General features: G+C 46.7%; 1 protein-coding gene across 2 annotated transcripts; it reads left to right on the top strand.

Moving 5' to 3' along the window:
• The first annotated feature begins 7,194 nt into the window (after positions 1–7,194).
• LOC140419489 (uncharacterized) lies at positions 7,195–17,626 on the top strand. Of its 2 annotated transcripts, none has more exons than XM_072503364.1 (2): positions 7,195–7,363; positions 14,291–17,626. In XM_072503364.1, the coding sequence occupies exon 2, from the start codon at positions 14,919–14,921 to the stop codon at positions 16,071–16,073; it is 1,155 nt and encodes a 384-aa protein (XP_072359465.1). In that variant the 5' UTR covers positions 7,195–7,363; positions 14,291–14,918; the 3' UTR covers positions 16,074–17,626. The 2 variants fall into 2 exon arrangements, with proteins under 2 accessions (XP_072359465.1, XP_072359464.1); XM_072503363.1 differs by lacking the exon at positions 7,195–7,363 and adding an exon at positions 12,961–13,400.
• Positions 17,627–18,659: the final 1,033 nt, after the last annotated feature.

Consider the following 18,659-nt stretch of genomic DNA (forward strand, 5'->3'; position numbering starts at 1 on the left):
TACCCTGCACATCTTTGGGTTGTGGGGTGAGACCCACGGGTCACGGAGAAACTCCACTGGGACAGAGACCCAGGAGCGGTCCATGGCGGCGTGAGGCAGCAGTGCTAACCACTATGCCACCGTGCCGCCATTGCCTGATGTTTGTGTTTGTTCTTTATCTTTTGTGTCTGTGTAGATGCGAAATTCGTGTTTTGATTTACTCCTCTGTTGTGTGTCCCGATGTCTTTTTAAGTGTCATTGTGTGTGTTCATGTGTCAATGAGTATTGATCTGTGTATTTGTGTGTCAGCGCCTGTCTGTGAACTTTGTTTATCTTCTGTTAATCTGTATGTATGAGTGTTTTATTGTGTGTGTTTGTGTGTTGAAGTCTATGTTTATATATTAATGCCTGTGTTAATATAAGTTTATACTTCCCTGCCCAGTAATGAAAGTGTTAATGTGTCTTTATACGTTCAACATGCATGTCAGTGTCTTAATGTTTGTGTCTGGATAAGTGCGTTTATGTGTGTGTGTGTTGATGCGTGTATTTCATCATAGAATCATCACCATATAATCCCTACTGTGCCGAACGAGGCCATTCGGCCCATTCAGTCTGCACCGACCCTCCGAAAGAGCACTCTACCTGGACGCATGCCCCTGCCCTATCTCCAGAACCTCGTAACCCCACCTAACGTTGTGGGCACTAAGGGGTAATATAGCATGGCCAATCCACCTAACCTGCACATCCTTGGACTGTGGAAGGAACCGGAGCACGCGGAGGAAACACGGACACGGGACAATGTGGAAACTCCACACCGACAATCCCCCAAGGCTGGAATTGAACCCGGGTTTCTGGCGCTGTGAGGCAGCAGTGCTATTTATGCGCTGATGGTTGTTTATAACTATCTATTGATGTGTATTGATGACTCTCTGTGTATTCATGTGTGTTCGTGTTAATGAGTGTAAGTGTATGCTAATATGTGTCCACCTGATTAGTGTGCTAACGTGGATTATTGTCTCTGTTTGAATGGAAATATTTCTGTCATCGTGAAATTCTGCTAATGTACATGTTATTGGTTATATTTGTGTTTCATATTCTTCAGTCAATCTGCTTGTCTCGTTTCATATGTTTGTGTATCTGTGTGGACATGTGGTTGTATGTGTCTGTGTACATTTGTGTACCCGCTTGTGTGTGTGGATTTGTGTGTGTATGTTCACGTGTGTCTGTGTGTATAAACATGTGCTTTCTTGTGTTTAGGTGCAGGTTTGTGAATTTTTGCGTGTGTTTTTGTGACAAAATATGTGTGGTTCGTTATGCCTGGGTGTATGTTTATGCATGTGTTTCTATGTGTGTCTATGTATGTGTTTGTGTCTACGTGTGAGCGTGTGTGGGTCTGTGTGCATGTATGTTTAGTGTTTGTGTCTTAATCTGTCTGTGTATTTGTATCAGCTGCCTGTAGCGTTGCCATTTGTGGGTATAATTGGTACCTATGTAGAATATGTTGAACTTTCTGCTTATAAATGTGTTTTCTGTGAGTTGCAAGCTGCCATCAGGTGACCGAATGCAAAAATACAAGGAGGTGCCTCAGGAGAGAACAGTGAAAACCCAGGCAGAATTCAATCACCAGTCTGGATTTGGATTATGGGGAATCGGGTTTAGCAGACGGATAAGACGAACAAGAGTGCTAAAACAATTATGTTGCACAAATAGATACTTTCAGACATCTTTATCATTATGGCCTTTGAAACCCTTCAGCCAGTAAGCTAAGTGCCGTCTTGTAATGTCAGTAACTGAGTTCTTAGTCTAGAGAACCGTTTACTTCCAAACTCCCTGCTTGGGGACTGGGAAGATATTGAGTTAATAATCTCCCTCTCTCTGGTCAGCTCAGCAAATTGCCTTTGGGTTCTCCCTGCTGGAGGTGGAGAGACAGAGAGTTCACTCATCACCTTCCTCCTCTTTTGGTCGGGAATGTGGAGGTAAAATGGGTCAGTATTGCCCCTTTGCTGGGGAAGTGTGGGTACAGTGGATTAAATAATGCCCACCCACCTCTCTTTGTTGGGGAAGTGGGGAGACAGTGGATTAACAATTTCCCTTTCCCCTCTCTTTGACTAGGGATTATCGGTCTATGTTTCTGTGTGACCCTCAATTCAGTTCCCAGTGGGTGTGATGCAGCAACTTAAAGCTGACATTAATTTTAATGGGATGGACAATGAGAGAAGCAGGAACACCGAGATCTAAATATGATGTGTTTGTTTGTCTGAAATGGGAAAGTATCCGATTTCTCCTCAGCGGGAGGAAAGTCAATGAAGATATTTTGCTGAATCCTGGAATGAATGAGTTTTGCTCTGTCTCTAACCCAGGGTGTATCTGAGCTGGGAGCACTGGTTGTATGAGACTTGGGGACCAGACCTGTAGAAATCCGGGTCACATTGAACAGATCTGACCTTAGCAAAGTGGAAGCTCCATTAATTAAGTGGCTGTGCATTTAAATCACAATTGGAGGAAAAAGCCTTTATTATTTTTATTTTAGTTGCAAATATAACCAATAGATACTCATTGACATGAATTAACGGTGTCCATCAGAGCGAGGGAAATGTTCACAAAACTGGGTTTACCGCTGGATTTATCAACCGTTCTGTTGATGATCTTCAAGGGGATGGCTTCATGTCCCACCACACAGGAGTAAGAAGCGCCGCTGGCCCACTCCTCCGCTGCAATGGATAACAGGCTGTACATGAAGAAGGAGCTATTGCCGTTCTCTGCCATCACCTCGGTGTTCTTGTAGTTCCCGGGATTCACCGGCTTGTCATTGACGGTCCACTTGACGAAGATCTCTCGTGGGGAGAAACCTCTCACTAAGCAGCTGAGGGAGACGAATCTCTGAGCGGAGACGTCTTCAGCCGAGGGCAGGAGGACAGAGACGGACGGTTCCCGCGGATTGGGATCTGCAGAAAATGTACAATAAATGTCAATAAAATGGGGAATTCCGGAGACATTGGAACCGCGGGTTAGATGTGAGAGAAATGTGTTTTGTGTTGGATTTTAAAGGTTTCCATTTCCCAGTTTGGGATCTGTCCGGTTTCCCAGCTCGAAGCTGAGGTGGACACAAGCCTTTACCCTGAGAATTTACGGATAATGGATTCGAAAGTTTCAGAAAGTGTACAGCAGGGAAACAGGCCATTCGGCCCGCCTGTTCTGTGCTGGTGTATAAACTCCACTCCAGGCTCCTCCCACCTTACCCCAAGAGGATTGGGAAGAACACCCTTATTGAAAAGGGAGGGAATCAAAAACAGGTAACTATAGGCCAGGGACATTAATAGCTGAGCATTTAAGCATACAGAGTGTAATCAAGCTGGGTCTACACGGCTTCGTGAAGGGTAAATCATGCCTGACAAAGTTATTGCACTTCTTTGAGGTGATAACGAGAAGGCGAGAGAGAGGGGGACCAGTAGATGTGATATACATGAATTTCAAAACTGTGTTTAATAAGTGAATGTACTATTGCCATGGCTGCAGATACAAAAATGGAAAGGTAAGTGGTGAGGTATACAGAATATCCACAGAGGGACAGAGACAGCGTAACTTACTGAGTAAAAACTTGGCAGATGAAACATAATGTAGGAAAATGCGAGGTTAGACACTTTAGTAGGAGGAAGAACATAACGGAATATTATTTAGATGGAGAAAGACTGTAGAAAGCTAAAGTAACGGGGGAATTGGGGGTCCTCGTGCAGAAACCACACAAAGCAAGTTCTGCCGGTAATATGGAGACAAATTGAATGTTGACATTCATTTCAAAGGGAATAGAATATAAACATGGGGAAGTCGAGCTAAAACTATACAAGGCATTAGTTAGACTGCACCTGGTATACTTTGAATAGTTTTGGTGCCCTTATCTAAGGAAGGCAGATTGGTTTTGAAGGCAGTGTAGAGAAGGATCACGAGGTTGATCCCGAGTATGGAGGGATTTTCTTGTGGGGAGAGGTTAAGTAGGTTGGGTTTTACTTATTGGAGTTTAGAGGAATGAAGGCAGCCGAATCGAGACATGAAAGATTCTCAGAGAGCTTCTTAGGAGGTTGTTTTCCCTTGTGGGATTTCTGTTTATTTTTCAATGCCTGCCGATTTTCCTGCCAAAAGCTTTTTTCAAAGAGATTGAGGGAAGGATTACTTTGTTCATATGGGGAGGGAAGGTGGCCAGAGTTAGAAAGGTGCTGCTACAGAGGGGAAGGCAGGCAGGGGGTTTGGGTCTTCCGAATCTGATGTATTACTACTGGGCGGTGAATGTGGAGAAGGTGCGGAGCTGGGTCAGTGGGGTTGATTCCCAGTGGATCAGAACGGACGAATGGAGGACAGTTTGTGCAGGGGGTCCGGATTGAAAGCACTAGCATCAGCGCCGCTCCCGATGGCCCCGGGGAAATACTCAGGGTGTCCCGTAATAATAGCTTAATTGAGAATTTGGAGGCAGTTTTGCCAACACTTCCGGTTGGGGGCAGGGTCAAGGGAAATGCCGATTCAGGGAAACCACAGATTTGAGCCAGGGAAGTGGGATGGAAATTTTCGGAAATGGGAGGAGAAGGGGATTAAGACACCAAAAGATTTGTTTCTTAGGGGTCGGTTTGCAAGTTTGAAGGAGCTGGAAGCGAAGTATGGGCTGGAGCAAGGGGAAATGTTTAGATACATGCATGTTCGGGATTTTGCCAGAAAGGAGAGACAGAGCTTCCCGGTGGAGCAGGTCTCCACATTGCTGGAGGAGGTGCCGATGACAGGGGGACTGGAGAAGGGGGTAGTGTCGGCGGTTTACAGAGCTATTTTGGAAGAGGAGAAGGCACCACTGGAAAGGATCAAAGCAAAGTGGGGGGAAGAGTTGGGCGAGCATATGGAGGAGGGGTTCTGATGTGAGGTGCTCCGGAGAGTGAATGCCTCCACCTCATGCGCAAGTTTGGGGCTGGTACAGCTGAAGGTGGTATACAGAGCACACCTCACGAGGGCGAGGATGAGCCAATTCTTTGAAGGAGTAGAAGATGTGTGTGAACGTTGCGGGCGGGCGGGTGGGGGGGGGGGGGGGGTGCTGCTAATCATGTTCATATGTTTTGGTCCTGTCCAAAGCTAGAGGAGTATTGGAAGGAGGATTTTAGGATAATTTCTAAAGTGATGCACGTGAAACTGGCCCCTATTCAGGGTGTCGGACCACCCAGGGTTGGAAACGCGTGCGGAGGCAGATGGTGTAGCCTTCGCCTTGTTGATCGCCCAAAGGCAGATCCTGATAGGTTGGAGAGCAACCGCTCCACCCTGTGCCCTGGCGTGACGGGGGACCTATTGGAATTCTTGACTCTTGAGAAGGTTAAGTTTGAAGTGAGGGGAAGGATGAAGGGGTTCTACAATTCATGGGCATTATTCATTATGCACTTTCAAGAAGCAGATAACATAGAACATTAGTTGGGGCGGGTGGGTGGGAGGGTTGGGGGGAGGGTGTGTGTGTGTGTTAATGGCGACTATGGGTGATTCCTAATTCCTTTTTGTCATTTGTTTGTGTGAACATGCGGGCTAATGTTTGGGGTTTGATGGGAGGATGGGATCGTTGTTATTGGTATGGGGATTGACATATTTGTTACTGATTATTGTTTATTGTTGGTGGGTGTAAGTTTGGGAGAAAATGTGAAAAAGGAGGAGAATAAAAAAAATATTTTAAATTTTTTTAATAAACAGTGCCAGTGACTGTGAAAGACCCCTAGACGCTACATTCCGGTGCCTGTTTGGGTACGCAGAGGGAGAATTCAGAATGTCCATATTACCTAACAGCACGTTTCGGGACTTGTGGGAGGAAACCGGAGCACCCAGAGGAAAACCCACGCAGACACGGGGAGAACGTGCAGACTCCGCACAGACAGTGACCCAAGCTGGGAATCGAACCTGGGACCCTGGAGCTGTGAAGCAACAGTGCTATACACTGTGCTACCATGCCGCCCATCCCACCCAGCAACAATGCACTGTTTTAATCAGACCCAAGAGTAGATTCAAGATGTCACGCTCGTCACAAGGATACTAGATATTATAGACTGTAAGATCCACAAACTCTGCCAAGGTGGCTGCAACTTAACAGGTTATTATGGACATTAAACTGTGGGCAACATTCGATTCTGTGACCAATATTTAGTTAACACGGATCTGAGTAAGGAAACTTTGCAGCCACCTGTGAAGCTTAAATGTCTCGTTGTGTCAGGATGAATCAGCATTTGAGGAATATGAAATCTCGGGACTGTTGGTCTCCAAGTGTCATATTGAACACAGGAGAATGAGCTCGAATTGGGGCAGAGATAAGCGTGAGTGAGCATCGTAAACTGCTATTGTATCGCGGTGTTCTGGGTCTGAGTTTTAACCCTGCAGTTAATAGTCAGGGATACAGTATAATAAACCCTGAACAAAGAAAATGTGTGTGTGAGAAGCATCTGAAGCACCAGGAACCAGCTGAACCAGCAGAGCTGAATGTTTTCCAGTGCAGCCACAGTACTGAACATATTCCAGCTTCCAAGTCCACCTGAGAACCAACCTCCTGGCGATTCATCTACAGAAAGCTTCAGAGCCTCGTGAGAATTATTCGTTTCTAAAAATGCTTCACTCCAACTAAAGGATTAGTTCAACACGAAGACAACAGACCTGCAGCGATATGAAGATTGCAGTCTACATTCCATTTCCATCATTACAGCTTCAACTTGATCTGTACCTAAATTCTGTGTATGTGTCAGTGAGTGTGAAAGAGATGAGGAGCTGAGATGTTCAAACATCCAGGGAAATAGTGTGATAATAAATAAACTTTATTCCTTTAAAAATCACCAGTCAGCCTGCTGCTGAAATGTATTTTAAATAAAGAAATATCACTCTGAGGGGAAGAAAATATCACATAAACATCCTGATAGTGAACTGGAAAGGACCACTAAGTGTAATCAAACACTGTATAACCCCCTTCAGGTAGCTAGATAGAGGCTGAACCCTCTCACACTGAATGTCTACGTGATCCACAGACACCTCCAGGCGAAAAAACATCAGCTTCAGCCTGGGAGTGGGTGAAACATTAAAAAAACCTGTTGCCGTTTAACAGTTCGCCGGGCACTAGGACCCGGCTGGGAACAGAAACCTTCAGGCCCCGCCCACTAGCTGCAGCATCACCAAGACGCCTGCGCATGCGCCCTGCGTCCCCAAGATGGCGGCTGTGAACCAGGGCCTGGTTCTGGGAGAGAGCTGACCGGCGGTGATGTGACCTGAGGATCACCGCACCTCAGGCAAGGGGGCAGGTTGGGAAGGCGGTGCCTTCGGGAATAACTGGGAAGGTGATGTTTGGTCAGTTGCTGCAGTCTGTGTAGTGAAGGTGCTGTCACAGTGGTGTGAGGTGAGGAAGTACAGGATTATCACCCAGCAATGATCAATTAAGGGAATGTAAATCCAGCTCAGGCTGCTTTCAGATTGGAAAGGGAGCGAAGGTGTGTCCTCCGAGCTGGTGAATGTTGGGGCTTTGGCACTTTCTCTATAAATTAATTCCCTCCCTCCCTCTACCACCTCTACCTTTAAAGTCGTAGAATTGTACAGCACGGAAAGGGCCCCTTCGGCCCATTCACAATCTTTATTATTGTCACAAGAAGGCTTACATTAACACTGCAATGAAGTTACTATTAAAATCCCTGAGTTGCCACACTCCGACACCAGTTCGGATGCACTGAGGAATAATTCAGAATGTCCAATTCACCTAAGAAGCTGGTCTTTCGGTACTTGTGGGAGGAAACCCACGCAGACACGGGCAGAATGTGCAGACTCCGCACAGACAGTGACCCAAGCCAGGAATCGAACCCAGGTCACTGGCGCTGTGAAGCAGCAGTGCTAACCACTATACTACTGTGCCGCCCATAAGATTATTAGATTACTAGGTCTGCATGAATTGTGTCCCAGGATGCTGTGGGAGGCCAGGGAGGAGATTTCAGGGGCTCTGACCCAAACTTTTAATTTCTGGCCACGAGGGGAGTTGCCAGGTGACTTGAGAACAGCTAATGTGGTCCTATTATTTAAGAAAGGTTGTTGAGATAAGCCAGGGAACTGCAGTCCAGTGAGTCTTACATCAGTGGTAGGGAAACTATTGGAGAAAGTTCTGATGGACTCTATTTCCACTTGGAGAGGTTTGATCAGGAATAGTCAGCATGACTTTGTCAGAGGGAGGTCATGCCGAACAAATTTGATTGCATTTTTTGAGCATGTGACCAGGTGTGGATTTGGGGGTTGTGCAGTTGATGTAGTTTACATGGATTTCAATAAAGCTTTGGACAAGATCCCACATGGAAGACTTGCGGATAACTCAAAGATTGGCCAGATGGTTAACAGTGAGGTTGAGTGTCTTGGGTTACAGAAAGATATAGACGGAATGGGCAGAAAAGTGGCAAATGGAACTGGAACACTAAAAAGTGAGGTGACACACTTTGGAAGGGGTAATGTGACAAGGAAGTATTCAATGAACAGCATGACACTGGGAAGTTCTGAGCAACAAAGGGACCTTGGCGTGTTTGTCCAGAGATCTCTGAACGTGGAAGGGCAGGTTAATAGGGTGGTGAAAAAGACATATGGGACATTACTGTGAGCATTTCTGGTTGCTACATTATAAGAACTAGAACTACAAGCAGGAGTAGGCCATCTGGCCCCTCGAGCCTGCTCCACCATTCAATGAGATCATGGCTGATCTTTTGTGGACTCCGCTCCACTTTCCAGCCCGAACACCATAACCCTTAATCCCTTTATTCTTCAAAAAACGATCTTTATCTTAAAACCATTTAATGAAGGAGCATCTACTGCTTCACTGGGTAAGGAATTCCATAGATTCACAACCCTTTGGGTGAAGACGTTCCTCCTAAACTCAGTCCAAAATCTACTTCCCCTTATTTTGAGGCTATGCCCCCTAGTTCTGCTTTCACCCACCAGTGGAAACAACCTGCCTGCATCTATCCTATCTATTCCCTTCATAATTTTATATGTTTCTATAAGAGCCCCCCTCATCCTTCTAAATTCCAACGAATACAGTCCCAGTCTACTCAACCTCTCCTCATAATCCAACCCCTTCAGCTCTGGGATTAACCTCTTGAATCTCCTCTGCACACCCTCCAGTGCCAGTACGTCCTTTATCAAGTAAGGAGACCACAACTGAACACAATACTCCAGCTGTGGCCTCACTAACACCTTGTACAATTGCAGCAGAACCTCCCTAGTCTTAAACTCCATCCGTCTAGCAATGAAGGACAAAATTCCATTTGCCTTCTTAATCACCTGTAAACCAACTTTTTGCGACTCATGCACTAGCACACCCAGGGCTCTTTGCACAGCAGCATGTTTTAATATTTTATCATTTAAATAATAATCCCTTTTGCTGTTATTCCTACCAAAATGGATAACCTCACATTTGTCAACATTGTATTCCATCTGCCAGACCCTAGCCCATTCACTTAGCCTATCCAAATCCCTATACAGACTTCCAGTATCCTCTGCACTTTTTGTTTTACCACTTATCTTAGTGTCGTCTGCAAACATGGACACATTGCCCTTGGTCCCCAACTCCAAATCATCTATGTAAATTGTGAACAGTTGTGGGCCCAACACTGATCCCTGAGGGACACCACTAGCTACCGATTGCCAACCAGAGAAACACCCATTAATCCCCACTCTTTTCTTTCTATTAATTAACCAATCCTCTATCCATGCTACTACTTTCCCTTTAATGCCATGCATCTTTATCTTATGCAGCAAACCTTTGTGTGGCACCTTGTCAAAGGCTTTCTGGAAATCCAGATATACCACATCCATTGGCTCCCCGTTATCTACGGCACTGGTAATGTCCTGAACAAATTCCACTAAATTAGTTCGGCACGACCTGCCCTTTATGAACCCATGCTGCGTCTGCCCAATGGGACAATTATAGGAAGGATATGATTGGAGACAGTGCAGAGGAGATTTACCAGGATGTTGCACGGGATGGAACATTTATGAAGAGAGGTTGGATAGAACAAACAAAGAACAAAGAAAGTTACAGCACAGGAACAGGCCCTTCGGCCTTCTCAAACCTGCACTGATCATGCTGCCCGTCTAATCTAAAACCTTCTACTCGTCTGGGGTCCCCCATTCTATTCATCTATTTGTCAAGGCGTCCTTAAATGCCACTATTATACCTGCTTCCACCACCACCTCTGGCAGTGAGTTCAAGGCACGCCCTACCCTCTGTGTTAAAGAATTTCCCTCGTACATCTCCTCTAAACTTTGCCCCTCTCACCTTAAACCTGTGTCCCCTAGTAATTGACTCTTCCACCCTGGAAAAATGTTTCTGACCATCCTCTCTGTCCATGCCCCTCATAATTTTGTCGACTTCTGTCAGGTCACCCCTCAACCTCCGTCGTTCCAGTGAGATCAAACCAAGTTTCTCCAACCTCTCTTCACAGCTAATGCCCTCCATACAAGGCAACATCCTGGTAAATCTTTTCTGTACTCTCTCCAAAGCCTCCACAGCCTTCTGGTAGTGTGGCGACCAGAATTGAACACTATGTTCCAAGTGTGGCCGAACTAAGGTTCTGTAAAGCTGCAACATGACTTTTCAATTTTTAAACTCAATGCCCCGGCTGATGAAGGCAAGCATGCCGTATGCCTTCTTGACTACCTTCTCCACTTGCGATGCCATACTCTTAATGGTTCTGCCATTTGCTGTATATTTCCCCACTGTATTAGACCTTCCAGAATGCGTTACCTCACATTTGGCTGGATTAAACTCCATCTGCCATCTCTCTGCCCAAGTCTCCGACCGATTTCTATCTTGCAGCATCCTCTGACGGTCCACATCACTATCCGCAATTCCACTAACCTTTGTGTTGTCTGCAAACTTACCAATCAAACCAGTTACATTTTCCTCCAAATCACTTACATATACTACAAATAGCACAAGTCACAGCAGTGATCCCCACGAAACACCACTAGTCACAGCCTTCCATTGCTACCCTCAGTCTTCTATGACCGAGCCAATTCTGTATCTATCTTACCAGTTCAGCTCTGATCCTGTGTGACTTCACCTTCTGTACCAGTCTGCCAAGGGGCTTACGACCTTCATCAATCATCTCCGTCACTTCCTCAAAAAACACTATCAAGTTAATGAGACACTACCTCCTCTTCACAAAACCGTGCTGCCTATCACTAATACGTCCACTTGCTTCGAAATGGCAGCAAATCCTGTCTCGAAGAATCCTCTCCAACAATTTCCCTACCACTGACGTAAAGTTCACCGGCTTGTAATTTTCTGGATTATCCTGCATTTTCCTTTAAATTTTCTGGGTTATCCTTAGGTTTGGGTTGTTTTCATTGGAGCCGAGAAGGGGGCCGGTGCATGTGTGTGTGTGTGTGTGGGGGGGGGGGGGGGGGTGGGGGGGTGGCGGGGGTGTGTGACCTGATCGAGGTGTACAAGATTATTAGGGGCTTGGACAGGGTGGAAAGGGAGCAGCTGTTCCCCTCAGTTGACGATCAGTCACGAGGGACACAAGTTCAAGATGAGGGGAGAAGGTTTAGGGGGGTTTTGAGGAAAAACCTTGTTACCCAGAGGGTGGTGACAGTTTGGAACCCACTGCCTGGGAGGGTGGGAGAAGCGGGTTGCCTCACATCCTTTAAACACTAGGCACGTCATAACATTCAAGGCTATGGGCCAAGTGCCGGCAAATGGAATCAGGTAGGTCAGGTGCTTTTCATGTGTCGGTGCAGACTCAATGGGCCGAGGGGCCTCTTCACTGTTGCTGTTGATACAAAGTTCGGTGGCATCGCAGACAGACTAGATGATGGCATAAAATTGCAAGAAGATATTGACAGACTCGGTGAATAGGCAAATTTGTGGCAAATGGAATTCAAAGTAAACAAGTGTGAGGTTATACATTTTGGACCAAAAAAGAATAGAAAAGAGTACTTTCTAAATGGAAAGAGGTTCGGTCCAGTGGATGTCCAAGCTGCAAACCATTCCTCCCAATCCTGGCCCTTCAAGAATTTAATGAAGGCCAAGGCAATCATTGGATTATTGAAAGACTTGACGGAGTTGTTGGATACCATTTTTCGGGTTGCAGGATAAAGCATAACGTAATTCACTCCCCACAGCCTTGAGCTGCATTTAAACTTCAACAAAGTCTCGAAGTTTCGTTTGTGTTGCTGCTGAAAAGTCCTGAATCCTCACTCCCTCCTGGGGCCAGGTGCCATCTCACCGTACCCGTCTCCAGGACCTTCTTTCAAGTTGTGGAAATGAAAATGAAATGAAAATCGCTTATTGTCACAAGTAGGTTTCAATGAAGTTACTGTGAAAAGCCCCGAGTCGCCACATTCCGGCGCCTGTTCGGGGAGGCTGTTACGGGAAGCGAATGTTTACAGGCCTGGGATGAAAACTATCCCTCAGCCTCAGAGACAGGATACGATGAACCCTTTCTAATTTGAAACGCCCAGGCTTCAAATCCAGCTGAGAAAACGTGGCAGTCGGTCCTTAAAGAACCTCACGGGAGCCTTACCCTCCACACTAAATGGACAGAAAATAACAGAATTTATGGGCAGCATGGTAGCACAGTGGTTAGAACAGCTGCTTCACAGCACCAGGGTCCCAGGTTCGATTCCCGGCTTGGGTCAGTATCTGTGCGGAGTCTGCACGTTCTCCCCGTGTCTGTGTGGGTTTCCTCTGGGCTCTCCAGTTTCCTCCCACAGTCCAAAGATGTGCAGGTTAGGTGGATTGGCCACGATAAATTGCCCTTAGTGTCCAAATAAAAGGTTAGGTGGGGTTACTGGGTTCCGGGGATGGGGGGGAGGTATGGGCTTGGCTGGGGTGCTGTTTCCAAGGTGCAGACTCGATGGGCCGATTGGCCTCCTTCTGCCCTGTAAATTCTATGATGAGCATCTGACAGACCAATGACTCGGATGTTCTTTCTCTGACCCTCAGTTCTCCATATCCTCCAGGACCTCCGCCACGCCACTCGGCTGGTTTTCAAAGGATTGAATTCTTGTCTCCGTCGAGGAGGCATCTTGCTGAACGTTCAGGATTCTCTCCTCTGGATCATCGAGCCTCTTCATGGAGCTTTGCAGGTGGTGCTCACAAGCTCACAGATATTGAGTCAGCACACTCCGCCTCTGGTCAGTAACACGGATAATGTCGGCAGCCATAATTTTCGCCGCCTCCCAGAGCCCCGGAGAGCGCGGGGTCGAGAGACCTCCTGAGGGTCAGGCCGCCATGTTGAAAAGGCAGCTCCATTCCCGCTGAATCCACCTGCGCTGTTTTATCGACGCATTTCTTGATTCCTTTTGGCAGAATCCTACCAAACTAAACCCTGACATCTTCCAGGGACACGATCACAATATTAATTCAAGGATTAGGTAGATGGGAGCCGGGCAATCAGGTAAGTGACAGATTATAGGTGAGTGGTGCCAGAACCTGCGGAAAAACAGCTACTCCAGCTCCCATCTCACAAACCCGACATCCCCCCCCCTCACACAGACTTCTAATTGATGAGGGTGTCGAGGGTTATGGGGAACTGGCAGGTAAATGGAGAGAAAGCTGAAATGAGGAGGGATCTCTACTCGAAGATGTGGTGAAGCTTTGGAAATCTGTACCCCAGAGGATTTACAGTGCAGAACGACACCATTAGGCCCATTGACTCTGCATCACCCTTGGAAAGAGCACCCTACTTAAGCCCACACCTCCACCTAGCCCCGTAACCCAATAACCCCATCTAACCTTTTTGGACACTAAGAGCAATTTAGTATGGCCAATCCACCTAACCTGCACATCTTTGGACCATGGGAGGAAACCGGAGCACCCGGAGGAAACCCACGCAGACACACCGAGAACGTGCAGACAGTGACCCAAGCCGGGAATCGAACCTGGGACCCTGGAGCTGTGAAGCAACAGTGCTAACCACTGTGCTGACCATTGTGATAGGGGGATAGTGCAGGAAAACAGTGCTGAGGTTGGTCAGCCAATGATCCCATTGAATGGTTCAGGTTCGATGGGCCGAATGGCCGCCTGCAGTTCATATTTGTTGTGATCTCCTGGACAGGAAGCTGTGAGCTTGGATCTGTCAATCAACATGAATCAGCACCTTCAGGAGAATTGGGAGGGTGAATATTAGATACAGCAGAGTGAGAATGGAGGGAGATTGTGTGCGATGGAGATTTACAGCTTTCGCGGAATAAGAGAGAGGAAAAATGTTCCATAGAAACGAGAATTGTCTTTTCTAAGTTTCGATCCTGTACTAACAATGATGAATTTTGTAAATTGTTTTTACAGGATATTAGATGAGGAAGAATTACAGACAGAAATCTCAAACATTACGTCTCGATCTGACAGAGTCACTCGATTCCCTGGAGCCTGAACATCATCGGCCTTTGAATCTAGAAGGAGAAATGTTTACCCGAACTGTCACCTAAAGATTTCAAACATCAGTGTGACTGGAAAAGCACCGAGACCCACACAACACACACCCGGGTGAGAGAGTTCATAGACTCCCAGAATTTACAGTGCAGAAGGAGGCCGTTTGGCCCATCGAGTCTGCACCGGCCCTTCAAAAGATCACCCTGCCTAAGCCCACACCTCCACCCTATCACAGTAACCCAATAACTCCACCCAACCTTTTTCGACACTGAGGGCAATTTAGCATTGTCAATCCACCTTACCTGCACATCTTTGGACTGTGGGAGGAAACCGGAGCACCCGGAGGAAACCCACGCAGACACGGGAGAAAGTGCAGACTCCGCACAGACAGTTCCAGCGAACCTACTGTGGAAAGAGCTTTAACCAGTTCCACAGCCTGAATAAACATAACGTTCACAGCAGGGAGAGACCATACCCGTGTTGTGTCTGTGGAAGAGGCTTCAATTGATCATCCAACCTGGAGAGACACGAGGAGACCCAAATCATGGGGAATCCGTGGAAATGTGGGGACTGTGGGAAGGGATTCCGAGCCCCATCTGAGCTGGAGACTCATCGACGCATTCACACTGGGGAGAGGCCATTCACCTGCTCTCAGTGTGGGAAGGCATTCAGTCAGTTATCTAACCTTCAGGCACACCAGCGAGTTCACACTGGGGAGAGGCCATTTACCTGCTCTCAGTGTGGGAAAGGATTCTGTGATTCGTCCCACCTATTGAGACACCAGCGAGTTCACACTGGGGAGAAGCCATTCACCTGCTCTCAGTGTGGAAAGGGATTCACTCAGTTATCCCACCTGCGCATTCACCAGCGAGTTCACGCTGGAGAGAAGCCATTCGCCTGCTCTCAGTGTGGGAAAGGATTTACTGAGTTATCCACCCTGCGGAGACACCAGCGAGTTCACACTGGGGAGAGGCCATTCACCTGCTCTCAGTGTGAGCAGAGATTCATTGATTTATCCGCCCTGCGGCAACATCAGCGAATACACACTGGGGAGAGGCCATTCACCTGCTCTCAGTGTGGGAAGGGATTCAGTGATTCATTCACCCTGCTGAAACATCAGCGAGTTCACACTGGGGAGAGGCCATTCACCTGCTCTCAGTGTGGGAAGGGATTCACTCAGCCATCCAACCTGCAGACACACCAGCGAATTCACACTGGGGAGACGCCGTTCACCTGCTCTCAGTGTGGGAAGGGATTCACTCAGTTATCCACCCTGAAGACACACCAGCAAATTCATACTGGGGAGACACTGTTCACCTGCTCTCAGTGTGGGAAGGGACTCACTCGGTTATCTCACCTGCAGAGACACCAGCGAGTTCACACTGGGGAGAGACCATTCACCTGCTCTCAGTGTGGAAAGGGATTCACTCAGTTATCTCACCTGCAGACACACCAACGAGTTCACACTGGGGAGAGGCCATTCACCTGCTGTCAGTGTGGGAAGGGATTCACTCAGTTATCCGACCTGCGGACACACCAGCGAATTCACACTGGGGAGAGGCCATTCACCTGCTCTCAGTGTGGGAAGGGATTCACTCAGTTATCCACCCTGCAGTCACACCAGCGAGTTCACTCTGGGGAGAGACCGTCCACCTCTCAATGTGCGATGGGATTCCTTGCTTCAGCGCACCTGCTGTGACACCAACAATTTCACAATTGATTACAGGGGTTGGATTCTGCTGTTATTGTTTCTGCTCTACATCCAGGACTGCATTTTGTTCATTCTGACAGGTGGTCAGTGGGGATGGTTGGAGAGTTTCTTTCTGCTGGACTGGCCGGTCTCACCACTTTGCCTCCAGTGGGCTGATGCTCATTAAGCCTTGTTGCTAATACCTGGCTTCAAATTGCACAAGGATCACAGTGTGAAAGGATGTTTGGAAGTTTGAAGATATTTAGTTCCTATTTCTGTTTGGAACCCCCCAAAGCATGCCACACTGCCATGGAGATGAGCCCTGGTAGTTACATGATTCTTTTGTTTAATTTATCTGGGTGTTCCTCACAGAAGAAAACTATCAGGGTGTGAGGGGCAAGTTGTCTGAGGTTGACTGGAATCTGATTGGTACAGGGAATACCTAATGTTTAAGGAATTATATATTTATCAGGGGTCGGTTAGGTTAGTTGGCAGGATGACTGGTTTGTGATGCAGAGCAAGGCCAACAGTGAGGATTCAACTCCCGTACTGGCTGAGTTTATTCATGAAGGCCCCACCTTCTCAACCAGGCCCCTTGCCTGAGGTGTGCTGACACTCAGGTTAAATCACCTCCAGTCAACTTTCTCTCTGTCAAAGGGGAGAGCAGCCTGTGGTCCTCTGGGATTTTTGCAACTTTTATTTTGCATATATACAACAAATATAGATTCCTTTAAGGAACAAAAATCTAACAGGAAAAGTGATGTAACCGGGGTGAACAAGAAAAGTTAAAGATTCCACGAGATCCATTCGAATTCAGCAAATGAGGATCAAGAAACTGATGAGAGCAAACCGGCGAGAAACGTAAAAACCGACTGGAAAAGCTTCTACAGGAATGTGAAAAGGAAAAGATTAGCAAAGACCAATGTGGGTCCATTCCAGGCAGAGACAGGAGAGTTTATAATGGGGAGTAAGGAAATGGCAGAGAAACTAAACAATGTGTGTCTGACTTCACAGAGGAAGATGCAGAAATTGTCCCCAAAACACCAGAGAACCAAGGGACTGGCAGAGATTAGTATTGGTGAAAAAGTCGTACTGGAGAAATTACTGGGCTTGAAAGTGAATAAATCCCCAAAAGCTGATGATCAACATCCCAGAGTGTTGAACGAGGTGGCTGTAGAGATCTCTATTCCTCATTCTAAATTCTCCTGACTCTATCTGGAACGGACAAAACTTTGCCTGAGCCAAATGTTTCCTTTTTACGTAGCCAGAAAACCTTTTACAGTCTATTTTTATGTATTTTGCCGGTTCACATTCTATTCTCCCTTTTCTTTTTCCTCGGTGCCTTGGTCGAAGAACGGAAGTAAATCCTCGAAAATGAATCCTCACTTGGACAAATTCTGAGACAATTAAGTTTCGACTTCCAGGACAGAGTAACTATAATCGTGGAGTGTGATTTTAGATTGTGTAACAGGACAAAGTTCTAGTTTATAGTTTACTGTGTAGGTTTCCAAGTTAAAGTAGCTTCTAGTTTGTTTGTTGTATTAAAAGTCATAAAACTTGAAGTGCTGTCGTCTGATCCTTTCATTTGTTGACTGGGAGTTTGATTTTTTAATAAGAAGTTGGTGACCTTTATGGGGGTCCAAATCCACAAGTTTTGTCTTCCTATTTGAGCCTCGGGCACCTTTCTGTCTCTATTGCTCGCGTCAATGACAGCCAGGTGATGGAGCTGAGGGCTGACTTTCGCTGAATTTAGCTGAGAATAACGGGGCCTGTTCCCCAGTAGGGGAACTGCCATGGGCGTCGCTACTAGAGCCAGAAAGGTGCTGGAGGCTTGACTGAAATGAAATGAAATGAAAATCGCTTATTGTCACAAGTAGGCTTCAAATGAAGTTACTGTGAAAAGCCCCTTGTCGCCACATTCCGGCGCCTGTTCGGGGAGGCTGGTACGGGAATTGAATCGTGCTGCTGGCCTGCCTTGGTCTGCTTTAAAAGCCAGCGATTTATCCCTGTGCTAAACTGGGAACTGGACCTCCAACCAATCAGGTTTTGGGAGGGGGGTGACAGGGGATGACGATGATGTGACCCCCAAGGTTCAGTACTCCCGTGTCCCAAGCGGGAAGTCACGGGAACAGGGTACAGAGGAGCTGAAGGGAATCCATGTGTGACCAGAACATTGTGAACATCCTGTTACTCTGGTTGTCTTTGATCCTCAAGTAATTTTCAGTTAGTTTTTTTAACCATGTTTCTGTTTCATCAATAAACCTTTAACAGGAAAATATTTGAATTTGTTGGACTTTTCCTGATTAAATTTGTTCACTTTCGGGTAAGTGGGTGAGAGGGCTTGGCAGGCTCTTGAACAGAAAGTGAGTCCCTCTAAGGTAATTGGCAAAGGAGCCAGAGGGGTAGAGCAGATTTTATTTTTCTTTTGACACAGTGTTTGAAAATGCAGTTCAGAGAATCGATCGTGACTGACTAATTTATCAAGTTTCTCTGAGGAAGTAACAAGGGATGTCAATAAAGGGGAACCTGTAGATGTGCTTTATCTGGATTTCCAGAAGGTATTTCCCATTGTGCCACATCAAAGGTTATTACACA

The sequence above is a fragment of the Scyliorhinus torazame genome, chromosome 5 (assembly GCF_047496885.1).
Source record: "Scyliorhinus torazame isolate Kashiwa2021f chromosome 5, sScyTor2.1, whole genome shotgun sequence".
NCBI lineage: Eukaryota > Metazoa > Chordata > Chondrichthyes > Carcharhiniformes > Scyliorhinidae > Scyliorhinus > Scyliorhinus torazame.